The sequence below is a fragment of the Pseudorca crassidens genome, chromosome 10, assembly GCF_039906515.1.
Source record: "Pseudorca crassidens isolate mPseCra1 chromosome 10, mPseCra1.hap1, whole genome shotgun sequence".
Taxonomy (NCBI): Eukaryota; Metazoa; Chordata; class Mammalia; order Artiodactyla; family Delphinidae; genus Pseudorca; species Pseudorca crassidens.
Window position 1 is genome coordinate 102936586 of NC_090305.1, and position 25602 is coordinate 102962187.

Here is a 25602-nt window from a genome sequence, read left to right on the forward strand (position 1 = left end):
ACTGTATACACAGGCCAGGGCTGGGGCCGGAAGGAGATGTTGGCCCCAAACGAGGGCAGGAGTCCTGGCTGGCCTAGACTGGAGTCCCAGCGCCCACTGCAGAGGCTCGGAGCCTCCCCTGGGATTTCGCCACACAGCCTCTACCGGGCCTCTCTCCCAGCACTGGAAACCCCACTTTACTGCATCACTGCTTTGAGTTAAGCACTGCTGCTGCGGTACACCTCCTCCTCAAAGCAGTTCTGACGCTCAGGCAGGAGGGGCTGAGACCACAGGATTCCAGGCTCGGGCCATGAAGTCCCTCCTCAGCATTACTCGTTGGCACCTGCCATGGGCAGACAAGGCTTTGGGGATTCCTGACGAGGTTCCCTGAGCCCAGAGCCAAGAGGCTGGGGCTTCAGTTGCTCTGGGGACTGGTACTCTCTAGGGTTGCTGGAAATGTTGAAGGTAAAATTGAAAAGTAGCACAAAGTGCAGAAGGGGGCCTCCTCCTACAGCTGGAGGCGTAAACTGGCTCGGGCTTTCCTGGGGGTCAGCTGAGCTAAAAGTGAAAAACACGGCCAGGCTTTCACCCCAAAATGCCACTTTGAACAACTGGTCTCCAGGGAATAATCAAGGCCGTGCACAGCGCCCTGGACGTATCAGAATGCAAAAAAGAAACAGGAAGGATCAGCATGTCCAACAAGAGGGGGTTGGTTAAATGCACTGTGATGTGATGAGCCCGGCACAGCTGTTAAATCTGGAGCGAAGGAAGAAAATTTAACGATACGGAAATGTTCTCAACATACTAAATGGGAAAAAACGGACCACTGGAGGCAGAGGGCACGCCTTGGGCCTGGCTTACCGTGGGATTCGGTGAGGCCTCACACCGAGACTGGTTGGAAACACAGGAGTGCTGCTGGGCGCACCAGAAACAGGGCCACTGTGCCGACAGGCAGCTGGTGCAGCTGGAAGACAAGGGGGGCCCTCAGCTACCCGGCTCCCAGCCCCGGTGCTCAGGAACCGGGACCCAGGGATGCAGATCCCAGCACAGGGGAAGGTCTTTCTCAACATCAGAGCTGCCGAGAGGGGCTGGGCACTCTGTTAGGTAGTGAGCTTCCTGCTGCAAGAGGTATGCAAGGAGGAAATAGGTAAGCAGGGCCTTTATGACACTAAGTTAAGTGTAATCATAGCACTTCTCTCGGCCTCTACCAGCCTGGGTGCTCACAGACGCCGGGCACTGTGCCATCTTTGCCGGGCAAAGATGCCAGTTTGTTGCACAAACATGCCGGCGAGTGAACAACCAAGAGTCCTGTCTGCCTCTGGGACACCATCATGTCTCTTCCCCGGGCTTCCCCAGGAGCAGAACCTCCTCCCGCCACCTGGAAGCAGGCCCCGCGCCACTCACGCTGTGTGGGGATACACCTGCCCAACACGGCCGCAGTCGTAGATGGTGAAACTGGCCCTGACGATGTTCTGCCCGTTGACCCTCACCGCCATCTCGACGGTTACGTGGTCTGGAACAGAGCAGGGGATCCAGGGAGAGAAGAACAATGGAGCTGGGGGTCTCCACCGACATCAGAGGCTGTGATATCAGGACCCCCATGCCTGAGATTCCACCACCTGAGAGCCCCCATCTGGCTGTCCCCACAGCCCAGGCAGTGAAGTGCTTACCTTGGTTGGGTGGGAAGGGCGGGAACCGGTTCCTCGGCAGGAGGTTGCAGTAGGCGATCTGGTGGCCAAAGGCAGGGCCCGGAACCCGAGCCACAGTGTGGATGTCGTTTCCATAGTCACAGGCCATCTCCATGCCGCTGAGGCTGGGCAGGCTCCCTGAGATCTGCAGGATCATACCCTGGAGGCCAGGGCCCTTAGCTGGGGGTGTGGGGAACGGGGTGGGGTGGGGGTGGAGGAAGGCCACTCCCCGCACCGCCCCACCCCCGCCCTGTAACCCCAGGAGAAGAGGTGGTGGGTGGTCAGGACTCCACGCCAGAGGGCTGCAGCCTACATGGGCCTCAGTTTCCCTGTTTGCAAAATGAAACTGACCATCTTACAGTAGCCAGAGGCGCTGCATGATGTGGCCCCCGTGACCTCAGATGCCATCCTCTGACACCCTCTCAAATCATGAGTCTTGGTCCCACCTCAGGGCCTTTGCACTGGCGGTTCCCTCTGCCCAGACACTCACCCTGCCTTCCTACCTCTGCTCAGATGTCGCCTTTGCAGTGAGTCCCCCACCTCGACTTGGTCTAAAATGTCAACACTGCCCCGCAACCTACTCGCTCTGCACCCGGTTCTCTGCTCTGCTTTCTTTTTCTCTGTAGTACTTATCACCATCTTGGCATTTTATCTTGCTTCGTCTCTCTCCCTGATGAGCATGTCAACCCCTCAAGGACCAGGCGTTTGTCTATCTTATTCACCGCTGTCTCCCCAAGTCTAGGCCTGTGCGTGGCACAGAGCCAGTTTGCTTGACCAGATGATGTGTGTGCAGGACTGTGACATGTAATGATGGGGAGGAGGGCGCCCAGGAGCCCCAGGGCCTGTCTGGGCCATCAGAGCCATCATCTCCCCCAGGTGACAGAGGAAGATGCCAGCCTCAGAGAAGTCACTGAGGGCAGGGCTGGGTGGGACCCAAGCCTGTCTGTCCCTCAGCCCCTGCCAGGGCCTGGAACACCCCTGCCCAGAGGCTGCCTGCTACAGGTAAGCAGGAGGCTGCGGCAGCTCTAGGCCCTCCTGGACACAGGTGAGGGGGTAGCTACTTGCCCCCATGCTGCAGATTCATGTTTCCCAGCTCGAGAAACAGCAGTCTGGCACTTGGTGGCCAGGATGTGAGATGGGGGGTGCTGGCTCTCCTCCCATCTTCTAATTTGCCCCCCCTCTTCTGTGACTCTGGAGCCCACCCACTTGAATTCAAATCCCAGCTTTGCCACTCCCTCGCTGTATGACCTTGAACAAGTCACTTCACCGCTCTGGCCTCAGTTTCCTCGCCTGTAAAATGGGGATGTTAAGACCATCTGGTCGTTATCGTTCTCGTCATCTGCCTCCAGGTCCCTGGGATGCTATGCGCAGGAGTCTCCACCTCTCAGGGTTTGGGTGCCAGGTGAAGGGCTGTTCTCCACCCGTACTTCTGAGCCCGGAGCTGGGTCCTGGCTCCCCAGAGACTCACCGGGTACTCTTGGTGCACATCGATCTCGGCCGGCAGGACGGTCATGGCGGGACAGCGGCCGGGGCCCTCGCTGGCACTGGTCCAGAAACGCGGCTGGCTGGAGTTGGCGCAGTCCTGCTGCAGGGTGCACCTGGGGTGGCACGGCGCAGGTCAGGACGCAGGGGGGCTCCCCCGCCCCGACGGCCTCCCTGGCCCAGCCCCTGTCCCAGGGGTCTCACCGCGTCTCCAGGGCACACCAGCCGCAGTAGGCGTCGGCTGCACCCACGCAGTCCCCGCAGGTGGTGTGCACAGCACACGCAGCGACTTTCACCCTGGCCATCTAGAGGCAGAGGCAGGGGCCCAGATCAGAGGGGCTGCCGGCCCCTCCCAGGGGAGTCAGCACGGCGAGGGCTGTGAGAAGCTGGGGAAACTGAGGCTCGATGCTATAATGGGGGACACACAGGGAACAAGGCTGCCCTGCAGAGGTGATGCCTGCGCTGGGAGGTGAGGACGAGCAGGCCGGGGGTAAGGGAGAAGGCGCCCCCAGCAGCAGCAGCAGCACGCGCACAGGCAAGGCAACCAAGAGAGCTCGGCTCGTCCTGGGACCTCGTCAGACCGAGGCTTGGGCCTTACCTGGTGCGACGTCATCAGATAGAGGTAGCCGGGGTCTGCGGGGTCAAACTGCATGACGTGGTGCACAGGCTCCCCGTAGGCCACCGTCACCACCTTCCTGCTCACCACCTGCATGCTCTCGTTCAGGTTGATCTGGGGTGGGGGGGAGCCGTCAGGGCACGGTGAGCCACGAAGGTGCCCGGCAGGGGGAGGCCGAATGCGGGGGACCTGCCCTGGGGGTAGGGGCTGACCCGGGCTGGGAGTCTCCACCTCTGCCCCTCTCTCGGGCCCTTCCAGGACTGGCAGAGGGTCACTCTACGCTTTTGCCTCTGCTGTGCTCCCACCAGGGCCTCCCTCGCTGCCCTTCATGGGCACATCCAACCCTGTGAATAGCTTCGGGCTTCACAGTTTACAAAACATTCTCTGGGAGGCTGTTGGGCACCATGCCAAGGAGCTGGGACTTGGGTTTGAATCCTGGCCTTGACATTTACAAGCTGCACAAAGTACAAGTTGTCCAAGTCACTTCCACTCTCTGAGCTAATGGGGCTGATGACGATACCTGCCCCGCGTGCCCACGAAGTGTGCTAAAGAAGATGCGGCGGAAGTGCTGCCAGGGCCAAGCCCGGGAGAAGCTGCAGAGCCACCCGTCTCATCCCTCCCCTCTCACGCCCATCTCACAGATGAGGAAACTGAGGCCTAGAGAAGCCAAGGGACTTGGCAAGAGTCCTAAAATGAAGATGCCTCAGGGTCGTGATGCAAGCCTAGGCCTGTCTGACCCCAGAGTCCAAGGCTGGGGCTGGGGTGTGGGGTCCAATGTCCGGGCAGGAGAAGGACCAGGACTAGCTGGGGCCTGGAAGCTTCTCTGGCTGAGGGCCCGTCTGCATGTCCCCTAGAGGACTGACAGTGCCGATCAGAGACCCATCAAACTGCTCTCTTCCGGCTGGTCTCACAATCTCAACGTGCTGCCCTGTCAGGGTCCTGCCAAGCCCTGAGCTGGGGTCAGGGGTCTAGATGCCTCCCTGGGGCCTCCTACCACCCAGCCCTCCTCGGTGGGCTCCCAAACCTTTAGTGGCTCCTCCTGCGTGTGGCATCAACTTGCTCTGGCATTCAAGGCCCTGACGATCCATCTCAGCTTACTCCACCAGCCTCATCTCCACCCACTAAACCCGACTCAACATCCCAGCCTCTGAGCCTTTTCCCATGCTGTGCTCCCTTTCTGGAACACTTCCCTCTCCCCCTTGGACCAAGATTTGTCCTCCCAAGGTCTCCAACAAAAAGGAGGGCTTCGCAGATGCCCTCCACACACCCAGTTGGAATTACTCTCTCCCCAGGTTCCCACAGGCTGTCCCCGCCCTTGTGACAACCCTCGTCCCAAGGGGCCTCTTGGCAGAGCCTGTCCCGGGCAGCTTGGCCCCATTCCCACCCCCAGGCATCCAGCAGACATGTTTCCACTCCTTCAACAGTCTACTGATGGGACTTCCCTGGTGGCGCAGTGGTTAAGAATCCGCCTGCCAACACAGGGGACACGGGCTTCAGCCCTGGTCCGGGAAGATCCCACGTGCCGCGGAGCAACTAAGCCCGTGCGCCACAACTACTGAGCCTGCGCTCTAGAGTCCATGCTCTGCAACGGGAGAAGCCACCGCTATGAGAAGCCCGCACACTGCAACGAAGAGTAGCCCCCGCTCGCCACAACTAGAGAAAGCCCGCGCACAGCAATGAAGACCCAACGCAGCCAAAAAAAAACCCCAAAAATAAAACACAGTCTATTGAGCACCTAGTGTGCTCTGGGGCCTGGGCTGGGTGCTTATGATCTAAGCCCCAAGCTGGGCAAGTGGGCGGGAGATGACCCAGCACAGCGCAGCATGGAGGGTGAAGAGGTCCAGGTTGAGGGGTGGGGTGGCTCTGTGCTGACTGGACCTGAATTCAACCAAGGCTCTCGCTGTGTGACTTTGGGGCAGTCGTTTCCCCTCTCAGAGCCTCAGTGTCCTCATCTGTGAAATGGGGATCATGGCTCTGCCTCCCTTGAAGGGATGTGAGAATTAAACAAGATGATGCCCATGACACGCCTGTCGAGGCTGGGTAGACAGTGGTGCCTAATAACTGCAGCTTCGTGGGTGGGGGAGACTCCTGGACAGATGGGGAAATTGAGGCTGAGTGAGAAGTAACCACCCCAGGTCACACAGCTGGGAGGGGAGGAGCGAGGATCCCCATCTGAGTACCTGACGCCAAAACACAAGCCCCACTGTCTGCGGACCCTCAACGGAAGCTCTGAAGGTTGAGGAGGACCCCTGCCCCCTCCCTGCTCCCACACCTGGCTGAGGGAATTGGATTATCGGATCTGAATCAATTAGGCCAGGGCCTGGTGCCGGCTGGAGGCATGCCATGTGGCTGTCGTTCTGACCAGCAGGGTGTGGTAGGTGCCTGGGGGGGCAGGTTCACGCCCTCACCTGGAGGCCGCTAAGTGGGGAAACTCTCACCCCTTCCCAGCTCCAGGCAACTCAGGGCCGGGCATCATTACCTCCAGAAACCAGTCACTTTGGTTTCGGGCTGGGGCATCTGCAGAGGGCGGCCAACAGAGTGGAGGAGGAAACGGGAGGAAGAGTCCCCACTTGCCAGGCTGTGGCCTCCCCCTGCCCCTTGAAAGTCCTACAACAGTCTCAAGAGGCCAGAAGTGCAGCCCTTAACAGATGGGGAAACTGAAGCCAGGAGAGAGAAAGTTCACTGCCCAAGGTCAAACAGCCTGCAAGCGGCAGAGCCCAGAGACCTGAACTCAGATCCACCCGGTTTCAAAACCCCAGTCCTGGAGCCCTGAGAGAAGTGCCCCCTCTCAGCCCTGGTTCCCTCCTCTGCAGGACGGGTACTTACTGCTGTGAGTAAGAGTGGAAAACGCAGACGTGGAAGACGCCGCCTTATAACCCGTGGGCCCCTCCCCCCAACCCCTGCCCCCTCCCCCCCCCGGCTACCCCCCCAGCCCCAGCCCTAGCCCTACCTTCAGCAGCCGGCCACTGACTGTGCCCAGGAAGACCACCGTGTAGTTGCCCACGCTGGCCACAGCCACGGAGGAGAGGCCCTGGGCTCGGAACACGGGCGAGGCCTTCAGGGGCTGCAGGATGGATAGGGGGTGCTGCAGGTGGGCGGCCCCGCAGTCCAGCTGTTCCGGCTGCAGCTGGAAGAGAGACACATGTCAGACCTCGGCTCCGGAACCTTCTCCGGCTCCCTGCCCACACAGCCGGCTGTGGTCTCCGGCCTCAGCATCAGTGCTTTCAAAGTCCTGCTCCTGTTCTGTATGCCCAGCGCTGGGCTCAGGCCCCAACATAAGCAGGACCCCGTCTCTGGGCCCAAGTTGACCTCTGCCCTCGGCTTCAGTCACGGAGCTGCCCCAAGGAGATGGGTACGTTCCGGGTGTGCAGGAGCTGGACAGGAGGAGTCATGTGAGGAAGGCAAGAAGGCCCAGGGAGGCCAGCCTCTGCCCCAACTTACCTGCTGACACCCAAGAGGTGTCCCTCCTGTCCCGGCGAGGTCTCCACAGCAATCATGGGGTCTCCTCCCCCCAGGCCCCTGCTCTGACCCCAGCAAGCCCCTCCCAAATTCCCAGCAGCTCGCCAGACCCAGGTTGAGGGCTCCCCAAATTGAGGTCCCTCTCTCCTTTCCCAACACACGTCCCTTCATCTGCCCACATTGCAGATGGGCAAACCGAGGCCAGGTGTGTCCAAATGCACAATCCTGCCGTCCACATCAGCTGCACCTCACAGGAGTGGGAAAACCGCGCTGGCATGCCCAGCCCCCGCCATTCCCAGGACTTGCGCCCACCTTTTCCACCTTTCTCTGAGTTTTGTTGGTTCTTTCAAAGGTTTCTCCTGCAGTCTCCACAGAAGTACAACACAGGCCTCTAGAAGGGCCTTTCAGAAGACAACTGTGCAAACCCACAAGGATGCAGACACAAGGGTGTTTTAGAAGAGTGGGGGGTGGGGGCCACCACCTCAGTGTCCACGAGGATTGAGCACGTCATCCAGGAGAGCCACCCCAGCCCTGGGAGACACCACAAATCTGCACCGATTATGAAGAAAGATGTCTGGCTGAGAAAAGTCTCAGGATGTCGTGGGGCCTTTTTGGTAAAACTGGCACATAAACATTAAAGTAACAGTCACGACAGCAAACAATACAGGCCACGTTTACTGGGAACTGACCCTGTACCGGGCCTGTGCGTCAACTCCCTGAATCCTGGCAGCCCTCTGAGGTCCCATGTCACAGACAGGGAAACTGAGGCTCAGAGGGGATGTGGCCTGCTCCAGGTCACCAGCTGCAATATCACGCCACCAGGACTGAAGCAGCCAGCAGAACTGGCTTTAGGGCATGGCTTTAGAGAGAGGTTTTTTCCCCCTTATCTGTGCTTTTTGCAAGCCAAAGCCGCTGATGATGTGCCCACATGGGTTTTGTACAAAATCTCAACTAGTTTACAAAAGCAAACCATAAATACCAGGTCCTTCATTCTTGGGAAAATAAACAGAGCTGAGCCCTGAGCCCAGCGATGGGGTGGGGATGGGGACTGCCCTGGGCCACAACTCATGACCCGGTGGCCTTCCACAGGATGGCCAGGAGCGACCTGAGCAAGTCACTTCACTCCTCTGAGCCTCAGTTTACTCAACTATAAAATGGGTGCATCTCCAGCACCTCCCTCATAGGCACTGGGATAAGACAGTTCATCGTAAAGCGCCGGCCCGGAGCGTGGCTCACAGTAAATGCTCCCGAAGTGTCAACTGATACTATCGCTGTTTCAGATACGACAGTCACTGAAATTATTATTATAAAGTGGAATTTGGGGGCAAATCATGCCTACCTCAAAAACTTTCTAAGCTGGACCACCTGGGACCACCTTAAGGCAGCCATCCTCTCACCGAGGAGGCTCTTCCAGGCCCCTCTTCTCTGGGCCAACTCTTGCCCTCAACGTTTCCCCGAACACAGCTGCCAAGTGAGCGCTTTAAAGGTACAAAGGTCTCCTCTGCTTGAAACCCTCAGATGGTTTACACGATACTGAGAATAAACCTTGGATCCTAAACCCTCCCTTCAGGCCCCTGGGATCTTCTGGGCCCAGCCCATCCCATCCTTGCCCTCACTCCTCCACTCCAGCCACACCGGCCTCATTTCTGTCCCTCAAACAGTCCAAGCTGGGTCCTGCCACAGGGCCTTTGCCTGTGCCGGTCCCTCTGCCTGGAATGCCACTGCCCAGACTGTCTTATCACTGGCTCTTCATCTTTCAGCTTCAGACTACCCTGCCTGACCCATCCTCTGTGTTCATCTCTGCGCCCAAGTTGGGGGCCGGCCCTGGAAGGAGGCTGCTGGCCCATCTCCTCAGCGGCCTCTCCTAGCCGTGGTCCCACCCCCCCGCAATCCTGCGGCTGCAGGGAAGAGATGAGGCGGCTCTACCAGCGAGCAGGCAGGAGAGCGGGCACGTGGGCCCAAGACCTGTCATGAGGATGCTTTTCCCAGGGGTTGTCTAACTCTTCTTCACTGAAATCTGTGGATTACTTGTGTCATTTAGTAATACGTTGTTCTAAAATTAAAATAGCAAACCCTTGCCCAGGGGACAGGCGCTTCCTCCCTGAGCTGTGGGAGGGGTGGGAAGGCAGGAAGGGGACACCTGGAGGGCCTGGGTGACAACTTTGGGATTTTCTGCACTGGGCCCTGCGATGGGGGGTCCCCAGCCAGCCAGAATGGGGGGTCCTGGGAACAGCCGGACCAGGCGCCCAGATCAGGGTGATTTGTGGGCCGGGGGTGCAGAGAGGATGAAGTGGGAATGGCTGGGAATCTAGCTCTCGCCTGCCCGCCCTGACGCTCACAGCCATTAATTCTGCACTGGAGGAATTCTCTAAAAAGCCTTTCCTCTGACTTTTTTTTTCTTATTCTAAAAATAAAATTTTAAAAAAATTTTAAAGAAGTAACCCGTTGGCTGCTCTGCGTGATCTGTGCTCTGAGGGGGAAGCTGGCTCCCCAGCCGCCAGGGGAAATCACAAGGCTACAACTGACTCGAAAACGGAAGCCAGACACACGTCCATTGGGCAGGCGGGAAAGGCCTCTGCTGTTGGGGGATGTGGCCCGGGAAAGGGGGAAAGTGGGCTCGGGGGAACTGGCGGGCCGTCCCGGGTGTGCCCTCAGCCGAACCCGGTCTCCAGGGGCAGTCAGCTCCAAGGCCCAAAATACTGCTTGCCCTGACTGTGTGACACGGCCTGAAATCCCTCCATCAGCACCAGCCCGCCTTCCAGTCTCACTTGGCGTTGGTCTTTCAAAACACAAATTCCTCTGAGAGAAGGGGGAGGGCTGGACTCTCACAGTGGCCTCCTCCAACCCAGAAGGGCCACCTTCCCAAGCGCAAGACTGGAGAGCCCCTCCTTGGCTTTTGGCCGTCCTCAGGGTCAAGCCTGACATTCAAGGCCTCTGTGATCTGGCTCCTGCCGGCTGCTCAGGACTGGAGTCTCACTTCTCTCTCTGCCCCGCCCTCAGCTCCGACCACATCAGTCTCTGCAGTTTCTCAAATGCGGCCACACTTTCCTCCTGGGGCGCCTGAACCTTCATGATGTTGTTCCCTCAGTAGCCAACGCCCTTCTCATACCTCTGAGCCCTCTATTTCCCCTCCTCTTGACCCACACTGTTCCCTTTGCCAGGCGTGCCCAGGTGGCAAGTTTTCAGCCAGGTTTCAAGATGCAATTCCAAAAACACCTCTCCAGCCCTCTGTGACAGCACTGTGCTGGTCACCACCTTCATTTCTCATGGTAGCGTATGCACGAGCTTCTCCAGGGTGGAGACTGTGCTCTGGGGTGAGTGTTTACTAAAGAAAGGAAACTAATTTTGACTAAAGTGTGAATGACTGTATTCAGCTTCTTCTTTTCCAAGCAGAAATAATGAGAGGGACTTCCCTGGTGGTGCAGTGATCAAGAATCCACCTGCCAATGCAGGGGACACAGGTTTGAGCCCTGGTCCAGGAAGATCCCACATGCCGTGGAGCAACTAAGCCCGTGCACCACAACTACTGAGCCCGCATGCCACAACTACTGAAGCCCACGCGCCTACAGCCCGTGCTCCGCTGCGAGAAGCCACCACAATGAGAAGCCCGAGCACCACAATGAAGAGCGGCCCCCACTGGCCGCAGCTAGAGAAAGCCCATGCGCAGCAATGAAGACCCAATGCAGCCAAAACTAACTAAATAAATAAATTTATATATATAAAAAACAAGAAACAATGAGAGCAACACTGCACTGCCATGCTGGACACTGGAGAACGGAAGGAAAAGTATGGGTCAATTGTATGTCACTGTGTGTGTGACCACACAGGGGAGCCAGGTGTTCAGTGCCAGGCGGCACCTGGCTGCTACTTTTGGTTCCTCTAAGAACCTCAGTTGATCCTTCTCTGAAATGGGATGAGCCACGGGCGGCTGCTGGTCTCAGCTCTTTTCTAAGAGCAGGACACCTCCTCCTTCTCCGCTGGCTGCCTCCGGGGGCCAAAGCTCAGCGCTGCCCACTCTCCCACTAGAACTCTGACATACTGATTTCACTATCAACTGTAATTGTGTTGACTTTCTCCCCCCGGGAAGCCAGTTGGAGCAAGAGCTTCCAGAGCCTGGCTTCTCAGCCTCCCGCCTCCTGCCTGCAGACCCCACCAAACCTCAGCCCCACTGCAGGCGGCACTCCGAGGAGGATGAGGCGTCAGTGGCAGCCAACAAGACCCGCGGTTCCGTCCCAGGTGTAGACTACACCGGCTGTCGGGGTTTCGTGCTTGGGAAGTGAGGGCACTTTCCTGCCTCAAGTTTTTGGTTGTTACCGAACCCCGATCCCGGGAAAGTGAGCTTTCACTGCTGAGGAGCTGAACGCACAGCAATCACCTTGGGGTATTAAGCAGCAGACTGCAGGGCGGCTGCCGCTCACCACACGGGGCTGGGGGCTGCACTGAGCCCCCTCCCACTCACCCTTCCGCAGCAGCCAAAAAGAGCTTTTACAACCGCAAAGCACTAAATGTGACGTGGGATCCTGGAAAAGGAAAAGGACATTCGTGGAGGAAACTCTGGAGTTTAGTTGAGAGTAAAATACTAATGTTGGTTTCTTAGTTTTGACAAATACATGTCGCATCTGTCATAACGTGTGATCTTAGCAGTGGGGAAAACTGAGGGAAGGGTATGCGGGAACTACCTGTACTATCTTTGTAACTTTCTTGTAAATCTAAAGTTATTCCAAACTAAAAAGTTGTTTTTTTCAAAAAAAGAGGGCTTCCCTGGTGGCGCAGTGGTTGGGAGTCCGCCTGCTGATGCAGGGGACATGGGTTCGTGCCCCGGTCCGGGAAGATCCCACATGCCGCGGAGCAGCTGGGCCCGTAGGACATGGCCGCTGAGCCTGCGCGTCCAGAGCCTGTGCTCCGCAATGGGAGAGGCCACAACAGTGAGAGGCCCGCGTACCGCAAAAAAAAAAAAAAAAAAAAAGCAAAGTGGCTTGTGTCCCTCCCACAGCTCAACAGCCTTCCATAGATCCCCAGTGCCCTCAGCATAAACCCAAAATTTGCTCCTGGGCCCTCAAGGCCCTGCTCGACCTGGCATGCCCCTCTGTGGCTTCCCCCAACCCCTGTCCTGGCCAGGTCCTTCTCCCTCAGCGTGGACAGCAGAGGAGGGGCCAGGACTGGAGAACGGGGAGTCAGCAGGGCAGTAATGGGGGTCTGACAGGCACAGCATCAAAAGCCAGGCCTAGAAACAGGGCACTAAACTCTGCTTCCTGCAGAGCCTGGGTGAGTAAGCCCTCCCCCAACCTTCTCCCGAAGCTCTGAGGTTAAAGGGGGAAGTGTTCTCCAGGTCTCCAAGGGCACAGGTCAGGCCCAGACTTGAAACCACACCTGCGACTCCCAAACCCAAACTCCACCCAACCACTTCAGCCTGTGTGGGCTCTCGAAACACAACGGCTACTGGGCTACGGCTCCAATGAGCTGACCTCTCCACTGAGGGTACACCAAGGCATGAAAAGAGCCCTGGGCCTACCGCATGCCGGTCCTGGGAGGGGGCAGGACAGACTCGGCTCTGGGGGGCCTCTGCAATGGCCCTCACACCAAGGAGGAAGCTGCCTGTTGCCAAGAAAGGAAATACCAGCACCTCCCAGTTGGTGATCAAGGTGCTCACTTCCTGAAGGGGTGGAGGTGGGGGGCAGTGGGGGAGAGAATGGCCAGCCAGGCCAGAGAACAAGTCAGCAGGCCTGGCTCTGAGTGGGAGGGGAAAAGCAGTGCTTTGGAGAAACTGAGGCACAGAGAGGGGCAGAGGCTTCCTCAGGACACACAGCGCAGTAATTCTCTTCCTGGCCCCAGGCTGCCTGAATCAGGCAGGAAAAACCAACAAGTGGCAATGGGCAGAACAGCTTGCGTGCACCCTTCCACAGCTTCAGAAGGGCCTGCCTTGGCTTCCCTGGCCCACTCTCTGGAGGACGTGGATCGCCCAGCCCAAGCACTGAGGTCATCCGGGCCAGCTGGGCACCACCTGGAAGGGCCGTGTGGACCAGCCAGCCAGGCCGCCCTGAGCACGATGTGTCCACCCACCCACAACTGGCACTCCCGACCCTGCCGCCAAACAGAACACAGCCTGGAGGGACAGCCCCAGGCTGAGGTCACAGGCCGGGCTACACTGAAGACCTGCTGTGTGCAGGCATGGAGCACACACTCTTGTTGGGTTCCCATTTAACAGACAGAGAAACCAAGGCTCCTGATGTGCCAAGTCTCAGAGCTCTTAACTCACTGTGGGCTGCCCCATCCTCACTGAGCCTCAGTATTCTCACCTATAAAATGGGGGCAATAACTGCGCCCACTACAGAGGCTCAGCTCACAGCAGCCCTCAATACTGAGCACCACAGGTGCTCAATACACATTCCCAATTATCTCTGCAGGCCACTGGGCAGAGAGTCGGGGACGCCCCAGGACAGGAGGGCCCCTGGGACCAGCCGCTCCACCACTCCCCGAACGCAAGCATCTGAGGCTGGATGAGCACCGCTGCCTTCACCCGGGCTGGGGTGGCTCTGATCGGGGCCTGCCTGGGAACCGCTGCCGCAGCCGCTGACTCAAGCAGCCATTGTTTTGTTAGCTGGACACGGCCCCCCAGACACTCAGCTCCCTCTTCTCGAAGCTGTTTCTCATTCTGGCCCAGCCTGGCCCCGTTTCCAGCCCTCCCCCCGGGTCCCAGGGGAGCACAGTGTGGGATGGGCAGCCAGGACTCTTCCCTGGCTGGGGCGGCGCGGGTAGGGGGGTCATCCCCTCCCGCCAGCTCCAGCGGGGGAGGGGCGGCGGGCAGAACGCGGCAGCTCTGGCCCCTCCTCACCCTGGAAGAGTTTCGGTCCCAGCTTCTTCCCCTGAAGGGACGCAGGCCGGGAGAAGCTGAGAGTGCAGCTGGCTCTCCTGGGGACACAAGGCCTTCCTCCTCTTGGGGCTGAGGGGCCCTGGATACTGAATCCACACCCTCCTCCCGATCCCCTGGGGGTGCTGGCCTCGGTCCCAGAGTCATCAGACAACGGCTTCTGACCGCAGCCGAGGGGCTCCCAGCAAACATCTCTGGGCCGGGTCCCATGTGCTGGAGACATGGAGGTGACATGGGGCCCTCTCTCTAGCTGTCAATGTCCCGGTTCAGAGACCATTCCCACGTGGGGAAGGGACAGCTTTATAATAGTAACAACACAGTGGAATCAGTAACACAAAAATAATAAGCAGCAATGGTTTACTTTGTGCAGAGACCTCTGCCTGTATAACCTCACTGAACCCTCGCCAGATGCTCATTAGTTGCTGCTACTTTATGGCAAAGGAAACTAAGCCACAGAGAGGTAAAGTGACTTGCCCAGGGTCACACAGCCAGAATAGGCAGAGGTGAGCCTCAAACCTAGGCCGGCTGTGGCTCCAGTACCCTTGTCCTAACCCACAGTCTCTCTGCCCCCTGCTCTGTCGGGTGCAGCCAACAGCTGCTGGGAGTTTGGCCACGTGGAGCTGGAAAGGCCCTGGGTTGCAAGCTGGGGATACTGGGGCCCATCAAGGAGCTAGCCACTTCCAGAGGGTTCAATCACCTCCAACACAGACGGTGGACGAGCTCTGAGAGGGGGAGGGGGGGCGGAGGTGACCGCCGATCGCTGTTTAGCTCCTTTCCTGGGCCTGGCCTCCACTTCAAGCCCTCTGCCCACGGCCCCCCCCATTATTTACTGATCAGAGCAGAAAGCGCTCCGTGATTAACGCCCCACTGGGGCCTCGCTGGGCCTCGTAATGGAGCTGTGAGCTTCCTCCCTCCTCCAGCGCGTGATTTATCGTGTTTCAGGGTAAAGGATGGTGGACTGGGTGGGGCGAGGCTCACTGGCCCTGCTTATCTCGGTGGCATCGGCATCGAGGATCAGCGGGGCAGTGGGAGAGTGGGCGGTGCAGCGGGGCCCTTCCAGGCAGCCTGCTGGGTTCGGCCCTGGCTCAACACAGGCTTTGGAAAGAAGGAAAACAGGCGAGCTCTGGGGGGAGCCGGGATCCAAATCCACGTGGCTGGTGCCAGGAGACTTTCCGGTCCTGTCCCCACTCGGGGACCAGCTGGTTTCCATGGCAATCCCCACACCGCTGGCAGAGCTGGAGGGCCCCTTGGGAGTCACCTGGTCCAGCCCCAGCGGGGGCTCCAGGAGAGAGCGTCCTGCTCCCGCCAGCACCTGGCAGGACGAATGTGGGCCAGCAGCCACGGGGTCTCCTCTAGAACCAGATCAACTGTGTCTCACTCTTCCCTCAGGCCTTACTGGTTCCCTGCATCCCACAGCACAGTGTCCAAACCCTCGGCCTGCACCCCAAACCTCACATGCTCTCAGCTTCATCTCTGCCTGGTACCCAAACCATGTTCTACCACATCTCTGGGCCTCCGCCTCTGCCTGGAAGGCCTCCCCAAGCCTCATCTGTCAAAGTCCTGCTCCAACACCCCCCTCCTCCAGGAAGCCTTCCCTGAGTCCCTCAGACTCAGCTCTGCTTTGGCATATCTTCTCTCCTGAACTCCTCCCCGACTGTCTGGGGGCTCCTGGGGGATAGGGGCAGGGTCCGATTCATGCCTTTTAACAGGCTGCCATGTAACAGAGCTGAGCCCCTCCCTGCCACACTCCAGGGAACCCTCCACCAGGAGCACAGACAGGCAGGAGATGGTGCCCAGGAGGTCTGGGCTCTGGTGGGCGAAGGTGGAGACAGCTGCAGTTGTGGGAAACAGGAGCCCTGCACCCGGGGAACCTGGCCCCAGCCTGGGACCATGCTGGGCACGGGGCTCGGCAGCTCTGCTGGCCTCACTGGGAAGTTCTCATTACTTCCCACTGCAGCCCCAGCAGGGGAAGAACATCCCTGGGCCTCAATTCCTTCAACTTTAAAAGGGACCCATTCACTCCATCACTGTGACCTTGAGGGCCTCTTTGGCTCACACCCCTCAGGTCAGCGTTTTCACAGGAACCAGGGAGTAAAGGTGATGAGCGCAGGCTCTGACAGCAGACACTCTTCCACCTTTTACCCGCCACGTGACCTCAGGCAAGTCACTTATCCTCTGTGGGCCTCTGTTTCCCCTTCCTGTAGACTTAGCATAACACTCACCCCATTCCCTTGCTGGCAGGATTAAAAGATCCGCATTATACATCAAGTGCTTTTGCAAAGTGCCTGAGACAGAGTAAGTTCCCAGGACACAACAATAAAAGTAATAATAATGATACCAATGGGAGCAGTTCTGGTGACCCAGTGAGGGCTTTCTTGCCACCCCAGAGCCCAACTCAGACTGGGAAACTGAGGCCCAGAAAGGGGAAGGGATCCCTCAGGCCCTCATGCTTCTTTTCCATACACAGTGTGTCTGTTCTCCACCCTCCAGCAACCAGAACCCGGAAGCCGGCCTGTTTCCTTAATCTCCATGAAAACCGGCAGCCGTGGCAATCGGCAAATGAGACTCCTGTAGAGGGTGTTTCTGCAGGGGCTGAGCCAACTCACACAGGCCTCCGCTGAGCTCCAGGGATCCCTGTTCTTGTCTCTGCTGAGCCCACTTTACAGATGGGGAAGTGGAGGCCCAGAGAAGGTAAGTGACTTGCTGGAGGCCACAGGGAGGAGGTGCAGAGCCAGGATTTGAAGCCAGGGACTTGGTGCCAGGGTCCAGCACTGACCCGTCCACCACTCTGGGCGTGTGTGGGTGTGGCAGGCTTGACTGTGGGCATGGCCAGGGCCGTGACAGATCCTCCACCCTCCTAGCAAACGCTGGACAGTGAGGGGCTGCCCTGGAGGGGAGGCGGCGGCCTGCCCAGCCCCAGTACACAGCACGGTCCAGGGCTGGGGTCAGGGTTGAAAGGGATTTGTCAAGTCATTCAAACGGACCACATCTCTCATTCACGCACCCAAAGGGCCAGGGGGTCACAATCACATTTTCAGAGATGAATGTCACTAAGTGCCTCCTGCCTCCCTGCCTCCCTCAGGAGGCCCCCTCAGCCCCAGCCCCCACTTGTGGCGGGGCCTCTGCAGATACCCTAGCCAGCCTCAGCTGGCTCAGGAACTGAGTCACTGCAGCGGCAGCTCCCGGCTTCCACCCCGGCTTCCATCTGGGGCCTGCTGGGAGGTGCTGCCCCAGAGGGGGTTTTGTACAAAGGGCTCCACGCAAATCTCCATGGGATGGGGGTTAACTGCAAAACCCCCAGCTGAGAGCCCACAGCTAACACCAGCGGTCACCCACGGCAGACTCCAGAGCCAGACAGCCAGCCTGCAGGTCCCTATGCCACTAGCCAGCTGCGTGGGACCCTGGGCCTCAGTTCCCCCATCTGTAAAACTGGGGATAACAGCACTTCCTGCCTCACGGGGTGGGGGTGGGGTGCTGTGAGAGCAAACACACTGGTGCCTGTGAAGGGCCCCGCGCAGCATCCCTGCTCAGAACTGGGAGGGTGGCCGTGGTCATTTTTCAGCCCCAGAGAGCTGAGAGGGCACCCAGCATCTGCACACCCTCAGGCCTACCAGATGCACAGCGTCTCACCATTAACAGAAGCGGCGCCCGGCAGCTCTCTCCTCTGCCTGTGCCTCCCGCAGCTGAGCTCGGGCTGGGAGGCACCTGACACACCTGTGCCTCACCCCTCTGTCTCGCCCACCCCCGCTCACCTTCAGGGCCTGCTTTGGTCCCATCTCCTCCCTCCTCTAAGCGCTCCCTGCCCCAACAGCTGTTCCACACGCTGAGCACACTTCTCTCAGATGTATTTCTCTTCTCCTGGTACTCATACCTCCACCTGCCATTTCCTGGGCACTTCGTGTGAGATTTCAATTCAGAAGGAGACACTGTCCCATTTTACAGGGAGAAAGCATGAGGCCCAGAGAAGGTAAGTGACTCACCCTGGGTCACACAGCTTACGGGCAGGAGAACAGGACTCACCATCAGCTCTACCCTCACGTACCTGGCAGTTGAGACTGATGACACTCCCAGGTCAGGGAGGTATGTTAACCGTCTCCTGGCCCAAGATGTGTCTGTCTCTCTAGGCTAGAAGGTCATCCCAGCCAACCCTGCCAGAGTCCCCTCTCCTAAGTGCCCCCAAGTGTCTCTTTTACCCTCGGCCAGCAGGGAGCTCACTCCCAGCCCCCAGGCCAACTCCAAATGGAAAGCCCATCTTGGAAGCTTATCTCCCTCCACCTCCACCCAGCATTTCAGCCCCTAAATTGGTTCAGAAAATGCCTTCTTGACGACGGGCACCCACCCACTGCATGCCAGTTTAAAATCGCCTGAGGTTTTTTTTTTCCACCTTTACTATAAAAAGACACCTTGAAAATGCAACATTGACATTTCCCTGTCCGTTTTCTTTTTTCTTTTAAAATACAAATATTATGGCCATTCATAGGCCAAAGGGAAAGATTCAGGGAAGGGAGTTGGACTCAGTCTGCCCTCGCCTTGCTGGGTGGCCCTGTGCCTCAGTTTCCCCACCGAGAGCACAGGCAACTTCCCAACTCACTTTCACCACATACGTGAATTGAGAAAAGGGATCCAAGCTACATGCCAGAGGCTAATTTTCTCACTTTCTCTCTCAGAATAGTCCAAAGGCCCCAAATATGCCCAAAGCAATCAGGGACAAAGTTGGGGCCCAAGGCTGGGAGGACAAGGTTCCCTGCCTCTTCACTGCCTTAAAGGTGGTGAGCAGGCGGCAAAGCCTCCCAGGCGGGGAGAGGGAATGTCCAAGACCACCCCAACCGAGGCTCTGGAGCTTCAGGCCCGAGGGCCCAAGGGCAACAGCGCGAGCCTGGGTATCCAGAGGCCCGGCTGAGCCACCCTACTTGGGGGGCAGACATCCCTGGAGAAAAGATGGAAGGGCAGGGTCCTGTCCCCCGTTGTCCAGCCCCACTGAGACCACCTGGTGCTGGAGCAGTCAGGCCAGACGGGGCTGGGAGGAAGAGGGACTCCAGGCCCCTGGTACTCACCCCCGCCCCCCCACCAAACCCACCGTCTCCCCCAGAGGCACCCCTGTCGCATCCCCGACTTCCATCCCAATGCCGGGCTGGACTGGGCAAATCCCTTCTCCATCCTGTCCGTCCCCACCTCTGGGGCTACATCCAGGCATCTGAATCCGTCCGGAACACCCCCCCGCTTCTTCTCTCTGTGCCCTCAGACCAGGCCTGTCACATCTCCCTAGAACAACACCTGGCCAGCCACCCCTACCTCTGTGCCCAGTGCCCACCACACTGTAGGTGCTCAAGAAATATTTGTAAATGAAGAAGTGAACCACTTGCCTGGAAGATGGCGCCAGCCTCCTTCCTACTCTCCCTGCTTCTCCTCTCTCCTCACCAACCACCTAACGACTTTCTAAACTAGCTCCCTTAAAAACCATCACAGCAACTGCAAACACGTGTGCCGAGCACGCTGCTAACTGCTTCACCTGTAGCATCTCATTTAATCCCCACAGAGGTTCTGCGAGGTTGGTGTTTTTATTATCGTTCCTGCTCTACAGAGGAAGAAACTGACGTGCTCGTTCAGATCAGATGCTCTGGCTAAAACCCTTCATGGTTCCCCATGTCCCCAGGACACAGTCACGCCTATCCGCACCCGCATGGCAGGCCTGCCCGCCTTTCCCAGCCCTCCTCATAATTCCTGTTTCTCCTCCCCAGCCACAATGACCACCTCTCACTGCTCCAGTCCGTCTTGCTGTTTCCTACCTCCAGGCCTCTGACAGGCGAACAGCCTCTGCCTGGACCCCTCCTCTTCTCCCGCCAGCTTGGTGTGACTAACTCCTGCTCACCCACCCACCTGCACTTTGACACCACTCTCCCCAGAGGCCTCGATGCCCCTCTCCGGGCTCTGTCTGCCAGGATGGGATCACAGCACCCATCCCTCTGGGCTGGAAGGACCGGCCACATGGTCCACGAGAGCAGACAGTAAGGGAATCACCATAGGTCCCCAGCACACAGCAACACAGTAGGGACTTAGGAAATGTTTACTGAGGCTGCCATTGGGCGCTAGAGGTGGGGTCTTCACTGTTGCAGAACAAGCCAAAATAGGTCACTGGTTGCTGTCCAGGACCAAGCCCAGACCTGTGCTAATAATGTCCCCCCGGGGTAATAATAACAAGAACAGCAGACATCTACTAGGTGCTTGCTACATGCCTGGTACAAAGTGCTTTACGTTAATTAATTCATTTGGTCCTCAGCAATCCTTAGAGATTTACTGTCCCCACTTTACAGATGAGGAAACGGAGGCTCGGAAAGGTTAAGTCACTTGTCAAGGTCACACAGCTGGGAAGTGACAGAGTAGAATTTAACCCCGGGTGCAAGGTCCAAGTTCTTAAGACTGTAACTGGGGAGATGGCAACAGCCAGGAGCAAGAATAAGCATCACTCTCCCACCCCCGACCTGAGGCTTCAGGCCCAGACCCTGTGGCCTGTGCCCACAGCTGGGCGTGCGGAAGGGGAGAGGGGTGTGGAGGACACAGGGAGAATGGCCAAGGAGGGCCAGGAATCCACCCCACCTTGTGGCGGGGAGAAGGCCCTCGAGCACTCTGCCCCTGGGGCTGTGTCCCTGGAGAGGCCCTGCCCCCGAAGAAAAGGGAAGCCCCAGCTCCCTTCTGCAGTGAGTCACTGCACCAGGCCAGGCTGGGGACGGGACCGTGGGAATGAGGACGGTTCCTGCCAGAGGGGGAGGGGGAGGGGGAGACTGTGGCGGCCTGAGGAATCCCACGGATTGCCTCTCACTGAGGGCCTAGATGGACACACAGGCCTGGAAAGGCTCGAAGAAGGCCCTTCCGACAGGGTCTTCCCTCCGTAGAGCAGCGACTGACTCCCCATTCACCTCCTCAGGCTCTGAGACCCTCGGATACAAAGCTTGTGCCCTCAAACACAGCCCACTGGGGCATGTGGCTCTGGGGAGGGGAAGAGCGCATGTCCCAACTGCAGCGCCGAGTGACCACCCTGACTAAGCTGGCCCCTGCTGGTAGCAGACCGGCTCCCGGGCCAGCCTGCCCTGCTCACCCACCGTGACCTTTACTTTTAGGGCAGCCAGCCAGCCGGGTGGTAGGCAGTGTGAGGGCCCAGCTGCAGGAGAAGGAATCTGCGTTTTCTCAAAGCCCCAGTGTTGGGCACACCCACAGGGGAATAATTAATCTCACAGCTTCTTGCCAGGGCCTGAGGATCACAGAGAAGGGATGGGGCAGAGCCACAGGGAGCCTGGCCCCAAGGAGAGCTCCGTAATCACCAGGAGAAGGCTAAGTTCTGCATTTTGAGAAGTTGAGGCTTCCTAAGGGAGTGGCCAAGTCTCCCCTGACTCAGCTCGGGATGGAGAGTGCAGAAAAGGCACAGGGGTCCACCTCCCAGGGCACTCTAAAGAAGTGACCCCTTGCTGATGCGCTTCCTTGAGTGGAACCACACACAGATCCCTCCTGCACCCCCGTGTCACGTCCACCCAGGATCAACACACACATCGATCCCCCCCAACCTGGCCCCCTCGCTCCTGCCCTGCCCAGCCCCAGACACCTGGGCCCAATTCCCCCACCCCAGCTGCTGTGGCCCTATACCTGGCCCTCCGCATTCCCTCCAGATCCCCACAGCCCACTCAAGCGCTACATGCAGTCCTGCTCACGTCCCTCCACTCTCCTGGAGCCGGCACCTCCCCACCCCAGTGGCCGGGACTCCTCCAACACACACACTCTGAGTTCCACATCTGTAAGGCGGCAAAGGCTCTGCGGCACTACGAGCACAGATGCTGAGACCGGACAGCCTGGATTCAAATCCTGCCTCTGCTAGTTCTGTGGGACCTTGAGCAAGTTAGTGAATGTCTCTGTGCCTCAGTTTCTTCATCTGTAAAATGGGGACGAGAACAGAGCCTAGCTGAGAGGACTGCTGTTAAAACCTAGAGTTATGCCATGTGATGCGCTTAGTAGGCATTCCACAAGTGTGACTGCCTTCCTCGTAGCCCCCAGGCCTGGTGCATGCTACATGCTCAGTAAATGTGTGTTGGATGAATGAATAAAAAGCTGGCCTCAGGAACACACCCAGTTGCCAACCAGCGGCCTCCCCAGAGTGCCTACTGGTTCCCAAACACCTGTGTCCCCTGCCGCACACATCCCACTGTGCACCCAGGCCTGCCCTGTGGAACCAGTGTGTCCCTGCCACACGCACCGGCCTGCCCGCACGCCTGTGTGACCCAGCTCAGCGACACACAAGTCTGGGGCATACACCTTGCTTCCCCTCACCCCCCATGTGCAGGGCCCTGATGCACGCCTGCGTGCCTCCCTGCACACCTGCCACACTCATGCACACACCTGCCAACTCCCAAAAGCAGCCCTCACGGGCTCATGCAGTCGGCCCAGAACATACCTTTGGTCAGATGCTGCACTCACTTGCTGTGCACACAGCCCACTGCTGCGACCCTCACTTGCACAGCCGGGATGTATATGCACCTTCGTCTCTCTTCAGCGCACACCTGGGTACCCATCCACAACCCGACCGCCCCGCACACCTACATATGTGCACCTGTAGCCCAGCACTCATTTGAGTGCCCAACGCGCACACCTAGGCCATATTCACAGCAGCGCCCCCCACCTCTGCTGACACCTGTATCCTCGCGACTACACCTGGGTCCCCGCAAATGCACCTGTGGCTCAGAGTATACACTTGAGTCTCCATACACGCACATCTAGGTAACGACACACTCACACGTGTGACCCGCTCAGCGCACAACCTGCCCAGTTACCCGCACGCTCTCTCTCCAGCCCCCTGGGCTGGTCCCCAGCGCCCCCGCTGCCTGGGCATACCTGGATGTTGCGTTTGCGCTCGCAGGCCGGCCCGGTGCCCTGCACCACGCTGTCGAGCACGGCCACCACGTCGGGTGCGGGCTCCACGAAGCAGGCAGTGCGCGCGGCGCGGATCGCGGCTTGCACGTCGGCGAAGCGGAAGGCACAGAGCGCGGTCGGAGCCGTGCGGGCCGCCGGGGCCCCCTGCGGCCGCTCGAAGACCGCAAAGAGCAGCTCGCGCGCGGGGAAGACGGATACCAGGCGGCTGTAGAGGTCGCCGCGGCCCGCGCCGCCCGCGCACTGCAAGCCCAGCTGGATGTAGGACTCAGTGAGCTTCTTGGCGTCGCCGCCGGCGCCGCGGGGCAGGCAGATGCGCGCCAGCAGGCTCCGCGCCTGGCTCTCCTTGTCGCCCGCGCGTGCCTCGCTGTTGAGCGCCAGGTACGCATAGGTCTGGGCGCCCGGCTGCGGGTCGGGAGGGTGCAGGAAGGCGCGAACGAAGCCCAGCTTGTGCTGCTCCTTGGCACCCTGCTTGATCTTGAGAATGTTATCGTCGGAGGGGTTGAGGTCGAAGGTGAAGAGCTTGGCCAGGTCGCCGCGCGCATCCAGGGAGCGGATGGCGATCTCGGGCGTGTTCTCGAAGCGGTGGTCCTCCAGGCTGCGGTTGCGTGGGAAGAAGGCGCTGCCGTAGCCCGTGTACGTGGCGCCCACGAGAAGGCGGCTGCCCCCGGTGCCGGCGGCCGGCGGCAGGACCAGTCCCACGGTGGACGCGTTCGGGTGGTTGGCCGCCACGTTCAGCATGCTAGGGAACACCGTGACGGGCTCGGCGGGCGGCGCGGCGGGCGGGAAGTGCACGGCCACCGCCGAGATGTTGCCCCGCCGCCGCAGCTGGCAGAAGCCCTGGTAGATGGAACCGCACACGACCACCAGGCCCTGGCCGGGGTCCAGTTGCAGGATCTTGTTGTAGTTGTCGGTGAGGCGCCGCGGGTGCTCGCAGGAGGCCTGCGGCAGCTGCGGGGCGTGACACAGCGGGCTGTCGGCCACCGGGCCCACGGCCGCCTCGGCCTCCAGGCTCAGGTTAGCGCCCGACAGCTGGTAAAGGCGGTTGACGGCCGCCAGGTACACCGTCCCCGCCGCGCCGTCCAGGGCAAAGTTGTTGGTGGGCGTGGGCGAGGGGAACCGGCGCTGGATCTCCAGGGCGCCTATCCGCGCCGCCCCCAGGAGCAGCAGCAGCAGCAGCAGTGGCGGGCACAGCGGGGCCCAGAATGGCGGGCGCGGCGGCAGGGGGCTGGCCGCGGCGGCCCGGGCGCTATGGGGTGCGCCGCCCGCGCCGCGACGAGCCATCCGGGCGTGCGCGGGCTGCGCGGCACGGCGAGTGCATGGGGCGCGGCGCGGCCGGGAGCCGGGAGCCCGGAGGCGCAGGAGGCGGGGGGCGGGCCCGGGCCGCGAGGCGCTTCCTGCCCGCGCCAGCCGCCCCCGGCCCCGGCGCCCCGGCCGGGCTCAGCCGCTCCGCTCAACCCAGGGGCGGGGCGGAGGCGGCTCCTCTGCGGACACGCCCTCGCGTCCCGCCCCCCGCCGCGCCCGGCCCGGCCGCGCCCCGCCTCCGGGGCCCCCGCTCGCCCCGGGCCCACCTCCCCACGTGCCCCGGGCCCCCGCCCCCACTGCCCGCCGGCCCCACCCTCCGGGCGCCGGGCCCTTGCTGAGCTGTTGTTGGGTCTGGCCGCGCCCTCCAGGACCCTCCCGTGCGGCACCCGCGGCCCGCGGCTCCTTTCCTGGAGCTGCCTCCGCCTCCGTCGCTGGTTGCTTTAGTTCCTTCTCCCTCTTGGCCGCTTGGCCTGTCTCTCGAGCTTGTTTTATTTTTTCCTTTTCTGTCTCTCCCTCCTTCTCGGTAAGTGTCTCTCAGTGTCTCCCTGTCTCTGTGTGTCCCGCCCCCCACCCCAACTCCGTGCGTGCTGTCTCTCCTTTTCTCAGTCTGATTCGCTTTCGCTCTGCCGTCTGTTACCCCGCCCCTCCCCTTTCTCCCCTGTATTCTCTCTCCCCCTTCTCTCCTGTGTTCTTGCCTTTGGCTCTCTCTCCCTCTCTCCTGGTTCCCTCCGCGCCCGCCCCCTCGGACCCTCTGTCTCTCTCGATCCCTCTACCCCCTCTCTCCTCCACCTCTGTCCACCTTCCTCTCCCCCTGCCCTCCCTGTCTCTCTCCACCTGACACTCCACTCCCTGTCGCAGGACACTGTCCAGACCTTAGATCCCAAACCATGGACACCCCCAGGGTCAGCTGGGCAGGGGGCACTGCCCCCTCAGATTCCAAGATCCCCAGCCCGGAAAGGGGTCTGACAAGTGGCAGGGACCAGAGATCAAGGGTCAGACATATAAATCAGGGAAAAGTGAAGAGGAGCTTTCAGGTCTGTGCCAAGCCTCGGGGTACCCAGAGCGGAGCCTTGGTCCTGGGGGGTGATGGCCCCAGGAGGCCCACAGTTACCTCCTGTGGAGACCCAGCTGCCCTTCCACCCACTTTATTCGGGACTCTGGAAGGACCTAAAATCCTCCCAGATTTATTGAAGACCAGCCACAGGTGAGCTGGCACTGGGCCTGCTTCTCCTTTCACCTGGGAGGAGAAGGTGGGCCCTGGGGGCCAGGGCAGGCAGTGGTGCTTACAGGGTCAC

General features: G+C 59.7%; 1 protein-coding gene across 4 annotated transcripts in view; it reads right to left on the reverse strand.

Annotated features, from left to right (window-relative positions):
• Window positions 1-24301, reverse strand: part of PLXND1 (plexin D1) — a 51752-nt gene extending 27451 nt beyond the window's left edge. For all 4 annotated transcript variants that reach the window (XM_067755559.1, XM_067755558.1, XM_067755557.1 and 1 more), the window contains exons 1-8: window positions 22967-24301; window positions 6716-6892; window positions 3748-3879; window positions 3354-3454; window positions 3136-3265; window positions 1650-1827; window positions 1384-1492; window positions 841-943 (exon numbers count right to left, since the gene is read on the reverse strand). In XM_067755559.1, coding sequence (XP_067611660.1) covers window positions 841-943; window positions 1384-1492; window positions 1650-1827; window positions 3136-3265; window positions 3354-3454; window positions 3748-3879; window positions 6716-6892; window positions 22967-24286 — 2250 coding nt within the window. In that variant the 5' untranslated portion in view covers window positions 24287-24301. The remainder of the gene's footprint in view (window positions 1-840; window positions 944-1383; window positions 1493-1649; window positions 1828-3135; window positions 3266-3353; window positions 3455-3747; window positions 3880-6715; window positions 6893-22966) is intronic.
• Window positions 24302-25602: the final 1301 nt, after the last annotated feature.